This window comes from Nicotiana sylvestris, chromosome 4, assembly GCF_000393655.2.
Source record: "Nicotiana sylvestris chromosome 4, ASM39365v2, whole genome shotgun sequence".
Lineage (NCBI taxonomy): Eukaryota > Viridiplantae > Streptophyta > Magnoliopsida > Solanales > Solanaceae > Nicotiana > Nicotiana sylvestris.
Genome location: NC_091060.1, coordinates 90,353,605 through 90,363,143, shown reverse-complemented (window position 1 = coordinate 90,363,143; position 9,539 = coordinate 90,353,605). Strand labels below are relative to the sequence as shown.

The window sequence follows — 9,539 nt, the reverse complement described above, 5'->3', positions numbered from 1 at the left end:
AGACATTTGTATAAAAATGTGATAAATGTTAGTGGCATGCATAGTTAGTGCATCAACCGGTGGAACTTCTGCATGCAGTGATATAACCATGGCTATTTATGAATTAGGACATAGACATGGTCCCTTACCATAAGGACTTGGGTATGTAAGATTTCTTTTGGTTTTAACTGACTATTTTACTAAATGGGTTGAAGCAAGTGCTTGCAAAAAGATCGGAGAACGAGAAGTGATGAATATCATTTAGGATCACATCATATGTCAGTTTAGAATACCAAAAGAAATCACTTGTGACAATGAAGATTAAACAACATCTTCTCCGTACCATCCAAGTGCTAAAGGACAAGCATAGTCGACCAATAAGATAATAATTTAAAATCTCCAAAAGAAGTTAGAAGATACTAAAGGTAATTGGCCAGATGAGCTACCTGGTGTGCTATGGGCATATCGAACAACGGTGAAATCGAGCACATGTGAAACACCATTTTCACTTGTGTACGGTGCAAAAGTTTTAATTCCGATGGAGATTAAGGAGCCGAACATAAGGTATCTCGAGCGAACGAAGAGGCAAATAATGAAGCACATCTAATAAAACTGGATTTTCTTGAAGATCATCGAAATCTGGCGTATGTGAGGATGGTGGCTCAAAAGCAAGGAATGGAGAGATATTACAACCGCAGAGCAAATCTTTGATATTTTAAAGTTGAAGATTTAGTTTTGAGAAAGGTAACTTAAAGTACTCTAGAGGTTAATGCCGGGAAGCTGGGACCAACGTGGGAAGGACCTTATCGAATTTCTGCTATAATAGGAAAAGGTTCATATCAATTGGAGAATCAAAATGGAGTTAAATTGCCAAGTAATTGGAATGTGACCCACCTCAAAAGGTATTACAGCTGAAGATCCTTGCTAATTCTGAAAGTATGTGTTGTACTCTTTTTTCCTTCGTCCATTTTATGTTCCAATTGAGTTTTTTGGCAAGGTTCTTAATGAGGCAACAATGTAAAGCATACTACAAAGAAAGGGTCATCGGCGATAGCAAGATCTCCAGTATTTTTGAATACTCATACTTAGCATCCGAACACTAGGGGAGGGGGGTTATTACATACTAAGGCACTAAATGTCACGACCCAATTTCTCCTATAGGTCGTGATGGAGCCCAATGTTACTGCTAGGTAATCCTACAGTGAAGTAACTCTGTGATCCTTTCTTTTAAAGATTTTAAATTGTTGATTTTTAGTTATGCATAAATAAGAAGTAAGAATTTAATAAAAATGAGAGATTAAGCTTTTTAAAACAAGTGAGATAAGAAAAATAACCCAAAAACCATCACGTGTCTACTAGCATGAATCACCAAGACCTGGTGTCACAAGTTTATTAGCAACTAGTAGAATCTACAAAAGAATACTACACTACTATTTGAAGTGAAATAGATAGAAAATAAAAGCGAAAGAAAGACTTCGGCTGATGTAGAACAGGTTGGCTCACCGCAAAGTCTCAAAAATCAAAGATGAGCGTCGGACTGATATCCAGATGCACCTGCCTCAGATCCTGCACATTTAGTGTAAAAGTGTAGCGTGAGTACATAAACAACATTTACCCAGTAAGTATCTAGTCTAACCTCAAAGAAATAGTGACAAGGGGTCGACTTCGACACTTACTATGGACTAACAATAAAGTGTCAAAATTAAACTAAGCATGGATAACATAAATATAGCTGAAAATTCAATAACCGGAAATAATACACAATTCTTTCACTAATATTAAATTCCAAATTTATTTCCATCATTTAACAATTTATATCTCAATCGAAGAAGCAATATCAATTATAGTTGGTTCCAAAGATTTATTATGCACAATTTATGCTGAGGTCGTACGACTCGATCCAACATAAAAATATTTAAACCATGCACTGCCGAGGGTCAAACAACACAAACCATAGAGCATCTATTTGCTAGTCGAGGCGTTCGGACCGCTCCACGAAAAGAGAAAAATACTTTTTAACAGCCGATTCAAGATTTATTAAGAGGCTAATATTTAAAGAAACACCAATTCTCAATAACAGTCAAGTGACCCGTCCAAGAATTCAAGTAAATGAAATTTAAACTTTACAATTCCTTTATCAAATTCTAACATGACTTAAGAAATTAAGTTAACAAGTACGGTACAAACATCGTAAGTATAGCATGGTATGGGTCCTAGACTATCCGCACATAAGAATAATTAGTAGCTACGTACTGACTCTCGTTACCTCGTGCGTACGTAGCCCCCGAAAATTTTAATTCCCTCTTACAAGGTTAGAAAAGAGACTTACCTAGTCTCAAAGCATACTTTCGGTCCAAAATTGTGCTTTAAACCCTCAACTCAGTGCCAAACGACTCATAACTAGTCAAATGGTTATATAAAATAGTCAATACATGTTTAAAAGTTCATATCGTAACTATCAAAGTGATTTCCCAACCCTATTTGAATAATCCCTAAAATTCACCCCCGGGCCCATGTGCCCGGATTCCAATTTTTTTTTTTGAAGAAAGACAACAACAAAAATCCAGTATAATCCCACTAGTGGGGTCTGGAGAGGGTAGTGTGTACGCAGACCTTACCCCTACCCCGAAGGAGTAGAGAGGCTATTTTCGAAAGACCCTCGACTCAAGAAAATAAAAAGACAAAAGGAGACAATATTAGTATCACCACAGAAATCATATGAAAAATAGTAACAACATGAAATCTAGAAGAAAGATGCAAAGCAAAAGCGATAGCTAGTAAATAGGTCCTGCACTGAAAAGAGAAATAGTAAGACATAATATTGCCACTATCTATCTTAGATAAAAACCCTACCAGACTAGTCTCACAATGGTACGGAGTAGGGCAAGACTCAACTAGCTCCTAACGTACAACCCTAATACTCGACCTCCATATCTTCCTATCAAGTGTCATGTCCTCGAAAATATAAAGCCTCGCCATATCCTGCCTTATCACCTCTCCTCAATACTTCTTAGGTCGCCCTCTACCTCTTCTCGTGCCCTCCACAACCAGAGCATCTAGGTTTTTCCTCTGAACATGCCCGAACCATCTGAGTCTCACTTCCCGCATCTTGTCATCAATGGGATCCACGTGCACCTTCTCCCGAATATCATCATTCATAATCTTATCCATCCTGGTGTGCCCGCACATCTACCTCAACATCCTCATTTTTGTTACTTTCATCTTCTAGATATGTGAATTCTTAACAGGCCAACACTCAACCACATACATCATGGCAGGTCTAACCACCGCTTTATAGAACTTACCTTTGAGTATCGGTGGCACTCTCTTATCACACAGGACTCCAAATGCTAACCTCCATTTCATCCATCCTACCCCAATACGGTGTGTGACATCCTCATCGATCTCCCCTCCCCCTGGATAACTGACCCAAGGTACTTGAAACTACCTCTACTTGGGATTACCTATGATTCAAGACTCACCCACGCCACTTTCCCCGGCTCAGTGCTGAACTCACACTCTAGGTATTCCGTCTTTGTCCTGCTCAGCTTGAAACCCTTAGACTCAAGAGCCTGTCTCCAAATCTCCAGCCTCTCGTTAACACCGGCTCGTGACTCATCAATCAGAACTATGTCATCAGCGAATAGCATGCACCATGGCATCTCCCCTTGAATATGGTGTGTTAACGCGTCCATCACCAAGGCGAATAAGAACGTACTGAGCGCAGAACCTTGGTGCAACCCTATTACAACAGAAAAATGCTCAGAGTCACCTCCTACTGTCCTAACTTGAGTCTTAGCCCCATCATACATGTCCTTAAATGCCATAATGTAGGGAACCAACACACATTTTGCCTCCAAGCATCTCTAGAGAACTTCTCTAGGAACCTTGTCATACGTTTTCTCTAGGTCAATAAACACCATATACAGATCCTTCTTCCTCTCTCTGTACAGTTCCACCAACCTCCTAACAAGGTGTATAGCTTCTGTAGTAGAACAACCATGCATGAACCTGAACTGGTTGTTGGATACAGACACTGTCATCCTCACCCTTGCTTTAACCAACCTCTCCCACACTTTCGCAGTATGACTCAGTAATTTGATGTCTCTATAATTGTTACAACTCTGGATATCACCTTTGTTCTTATACAATGGAACCACCGTATTCCACCTCCACTTATATGGCATCCTTTTCTCCTTAAAAATAACATTAAACAACCTAGTCAATCACTCCAAACCTGCCCTTCCCACATACTTCCAAAATTCCACCAGAATCTCATCCGGCCCGGTCACTCTGCCCCTACTCATCTTACGCATAGCTCCCACGACCTCCTCAACCTTGATACGCCTGCAGTACTCAAAGTAACGGTGACTCTCAGAATGTTCCAATTCGCCTAGCAGAATATCTGGATCCCCTTCTTCATTCAGAAGTTTATGAAAGTAAGTCTACAATCTCCTCTTAATCTAGGTATCTTTCATCAATACTATACCATATTTGTCCTTGATGTATCTCACTTGGTCCAAATCCTGAGCCTTCCTCTCTCTCAACTTGGCCAGCCGGAATAACTTCTTCTCCCCGCTTTTTTCCCCTAGTTCCTTGTACATATGACCATAAGTCGCAGTCTTAGCCTCCGTGACCGCTAGCTTAGCTTCCTTCCTAGATAACTTATATCTCTCCATGCACGCTCGCCTTTCCTCCTCACATATGCTCCCCACTAACTTCAGGTACGTCGCCTTCTTCGCTTCCACTTTACCTTGGACCACTTCATTCCACCACCAGTCTCCTTTGTGCCCACCAGAGATGCCCATCGAGACCCCTAACACCTCTTTCGCAGCCTCCCTTATACAGTTTGTTGTCGCTGACCACATAGTGCTTGCGTCACCATTGCTCCTCCAAGCTCCCATAGTCGACAACCTCCCCTGCAACTCTTGGGCTTTATCCTTAGTTAAGGCTCCCCACCTAATTCTCGGTCTTTCTCGAGCATATATTTTCCTCCCTTTAACATAATACCAACGTCCATTACCAAGAGCCTATGCTGCGTCGCGAGTATCTCACCTGGAATCACCTTGAAATCCTTGCACAACCCTCTGTCACACCTCCTGAGGAGGAGATAGTCAATCTGAGTCAAACCTCATGAACTCAAATATATGGTTTTTACTAAATTCCATAACAAATTTCGTGGTTAAATTCTATTTTTATCAAAACCCTAGGTTTTCACCTAAACCCATGATTTTCACTAATTTACATGTTATAATCTACCCATATACTATGTATTTAACTCACATACGATAGAAATCACTTACCTCAATTAGTTGATAAAAATCCTTCTCTAACCAGCTCAAAAATCGCCCCCAGGAAGTGTAAGAAATGAACAAAAATGCCTGACTCCCATTTTAAAAGGACCACACTGCCTCCAACGATTCCGCACCTGCAGCATCACTTCTGCAGACCGAAGTCCGCTTTTTTGGAAGTGCCTAAGGTTGGCTGGCTCCTTTTCTGCGGATGAGATCCCGCTTCTGTGGAGCGTGGGGCTCATATGTGGTTCCTGGGTGCCGTTTATTGGCCGCTTCTGTGGGTCCTTGCTCACTTCTGCGAGCTCTCACCTGCGGCTAGCCCTCCGCATGTGCGATTACACCAGAAGCTGAAAACTTCAGTTGATGATCCCAAGTCCAAACTTGGTCCAAGCCTTAACCGATTAATACTTGGGGGCCTCGCCCGAACATACCAATAAGTTCAAAATAATAAAATGGACTTGTTCGAACTCCCGGAATGCACAAAACAACATTAAAACTAGGAATCATACCCCAAACCAATTGAATCAAAATATGAACTTCAAGTTTCTTCGATTTACTCCCAACGCACCGAAACATACTTAAACTACTCGAATGACACCAAATTTTGCGTGCAAGTTCAAAATAACATTACGGAACTATTTCTGGTCTCAGAATCCCAATTGGACCTCAATAACACCAAAACCTACTCTAAACCAAATTTAAAGAACTTCAAAAACCTTCAAAGAGCCAACTTTCACTATTAGGCACCGAAATATTCCCAAGTCATCCAAAACTCGATTCGAACATAAGACCAAGTTTGAATTCATCATACAAACCTATTGGAACCGTTAAATCCTAATTTCAAGGTCAAAACATTGACCAAAATCAAACTTACCCCTTCTAGCCAACCTTAAGGAACCAAGTGTTCCGATTTCAATCCGAACTCTTTGAAATCTCAAACTAACCATCCCCGCGAGTCATAAAATAGTAAGAGCACATATGGGGAGCCTTATTTTTGGAACAAGGTTCTATAAAAAAATGATCAGTTGGGTCGTTACACTAAAAGTGTTACGAAGACCGGGGACTATTAGAACCAGGATCCATGTCTTATCAGGACCGAGGACTTCATGATCAACCCCGTAAAAATAAGTTGTACAAGTTAGCTACATAGATTGGTAGTTTTATTTACTTAAGCAAATGAATGTTTATGTAAATGTATTTTTAAAGGTGGAATGAATAAATCAAAGTCCTTTGTTTTTGTCTTATTTCTTGTCCAAATGATAAGTTAATTTATTTCTCGTTTGGAAGTTAGTTAAAACTTCAAATGTTTGTGCCAGAATGAATATGACACGTCCTCTTCATTAGCACCATTAATATAAGGGCCCTCTTTTATGAAACTCTCATATTTAAATGGTAGATTTATGAAGTATAAATGCACGGGATCGAAAATTATCGGATATAAAAAGAATTCCCTAAGATTTTTTAGTTAAATAAAAAAGAATATTTATTCCACAAAACTTAAGCAAAAATTTTTCTTTCATTACTTATGGAAAACTCAATGACGAAGTTTTGGCATAGTTACAAAGAAAAAGAGAAATATATACCTTAGTTATTTTTGGTGCCAGAGCCCGAAGGGAGAGAAAAGTATTCGTTTTCCTTTTCAGGAGAAGGCTGTTCCATTTCTGGTGCGAGGTTTTCATCCTTATCTTCTTCTTTTTCAGCTTTATCTTTGGTTCCCAAGTACTCAAAGCTAGTGTTCAAAGAAGCAGAAGCAACGGGCCGAGCAGGGAGGTTCTCGAGAGCATTTTTCTCCAATCCACGAGCCTCGGCAATGCAATCATCAATATTTGTAATACCTTCTTTGGCTTCCTCCAAAGTCTTCCTCCTCAAGTGATAAATGGCATAAGTTATTGGAGTTTAGTTTGGAGTTTCTCAATTTTTGATTGGAGCTTGTCATTTTCAGCTTTCACAATGCTGATCTTGGAATCAAGTTTAGAATTGGTTGTCGCATGAACCTTTTTTTGCTCCATGACCCTTTTGAGCCTTTCTTCCATTTTGGCTCTTTTCTCCTTGGTGACATTAGCCTCTTCGATTTTCAAACGTAATTTTGCTTCCAAGTTGTTGATTTGATCCATAAACGCAGACTCACGCTCGCTTGTCGTAGTTACGATATCATGGAGTTCAGCCCACTTGGCCTTAGCCTCTTTAAGATCTTTATGTAATTGAGCGGCTTCTTGGCTATGGGCTAATCTATCTTGCTCGGATTTCTCTAATCGAGCTTCAAGCTCGCCCATTTGAGCAATTTTTGCTTCCAGCATCAGGAGGTGCTCGACAAGTTGATTTCGCTCGACCAAAAGTTGATTTTGTTTCATAGTAAGTTCCTCTTTATCCAAAATCAACCTTTACAGGCCCTCAAAATCAAGGAGGTTAGCCTAAAAATGTTAAAAACAAATAAAAGGGAAGATAAGAAGATTATATTGATACCTGAGCCGAACAATGCATGTTGTTTTTTATCAGGCACTTATCAGAAAGAGAGTCCATTTTTCTCCTATCTTTTCCGTGGCCAGCGACTTCAGGTAATTGGAAACTTACACTGGCTTGGAGAGAAGGTGGAACTCATTTGAGACCGTTAGAATGACGCTTCATTTTTCACTGGGATTTTGAGTGGGTATCGGGTAAGTGTTCCCCAAAATTTCTATGGTCGGGTGACTATGGGGAAGGAACATCATTTATCTGTTTGGATGGGGCCAGTGGAGAGGTAGCAGTTGGTGTAGAACGAGATACAGTTGCATCTGGCTCAAAAGTTGATGGCAGAGGAATGTCAGGGGTAGAACTCCTTTAACCAGAAGGAACAATGGGCATTTGAAAATGAGATGCAGCATTTTCGACCAATCCTATTTCCGTGAATAGTCCTTGAACTTTTTTCGATTATGGAGTTTAAAGCTCACCCGGCTGAGCAACCGGCTGAGTTGATGAAGATCTTTTTCTTCTTTGAAGAGGAACTAGTTCATCATCGGTTCCTTCATCAACAAGGACAACTGTGGCTGGTCCGGCTGGTTTTTCTTTTAAAGTCTTCTCCCGAGTCCTAGTCGATTAGGTATGTTTTCTCTTTGATTTCTTGTATTTGGGTTGGGTACTCCGGAGGAGGCGCCTTCACCGGAAGCGAGAGTGGCTTCACGAGCTCTCTTTTGATCAAAGAAATTTTACAATGCTCGTTGGGCTTCCTCTGGTTCATCAAGATGTCAGGGCAAATGGAAGATCCTTTTGGAAGACCTATGTATTGCGAAAAGAGTCAGTTAATTGATTCTAAATCATGTTGAAAGATTGAAAGAAGGAAGGAAGAACTTTTACTTACCATAGTCTTTGGCTTTCCAATTAAATCTGGAAGCTATTTCTTTACACCTTTGAGAGTTCAGTGTAAAAATGGCCAAAATTTTTTGTACCCATTGGGGCAGGTTGTTAACCTGTGGTGGTTCCCAATGAGTAGCTGAAATGAGGAAAATACAAAGTTAAAGAAAGAGGAAAGTCTTTTTAAACATAGAAAGGAAAAGATATCCGAAAAAGGTTCCATGATTCAGGAATAACAGGTGTTGTTGTCAGGAGAATATCCTTGGTAACGATAACAATAAATCGTTTCATCCAGCCACGATCATTGTTATCATCAACACTGGTAAGGAGGGTGTGGTGGCCATGTTTGGTGAGCTTTAGCACACCCCAACAGAAGATCTTTGGAGATTACAAGTTGATCATGTGTGTGAGAGTTAGGGTTTTCCCGGTCTCGGAGCATAATTTTTGGAGGCAAGCCACCGTAGGCTATATTGATGGACCTACTTGAGCCAAGCAGATTTGGTAACAATTGCAAAATTCTAAAATTATAGGGTCAATTTCTTTACCCAATATCACAGTGAAGGGTTATGTGTAAACATATATGAACCCTGGTCTGGAGAAGGTGACCCTTTCCACCTTATTGGGGGCGAATATTTAGATATCTTTCCAATCGCAATTTTTCTTCAAGAGGGGAATGCTAGCAAGACGTATGAAAGAAGTGTACCTGTGAACAGGCTAGTGTCTGTCGCTTTTGGGATTAATAGGTAATTTTTGTACTTAAAGATCCAATTGGGAGTCAAGTTGGAGTGGAATAATGGTATTAAAGATAGGAGGTTCGGATTCAACATCGACCTCCTTTGCTTTGTTCTTCTTAGGGCCTCCACCGAAGAGAAGGACAGAGTTTTCGAGAATAGCGGTGTTAGAAATGTTGGTAAGTAATTTGAGTAGGGAGATTTTACT

General features: G+C 40.2%; 1 protein-coding gene across 1 annotated transcript; it reads right to left on the bottom strand.

The window, feature by feature from the left end:
• Window positions 1–3,845: 3,845 nt before the first annotated feature.
• On the bottom strand, window positions 3,846–4,883 carry LOC138889830 (uncharacterized). The gene is made up of 3 exons (XM_070173165.1): window positions 4,469–4,883; window positions 4,272–4,393; window positions 3,846–4,175 (listed from the first exon to the last, which is right to left on the bottom strand). Exons 1-3 carry the CDS (start codon window positions 4,881–4,883, stop codon window positions 3,846–3,848), a joined length of 867 nt encoding a protein of 288 aa, XP_070029266.1.
• Window positions 4,884–9,539: the final 4,656 nt, after the last annotated feature.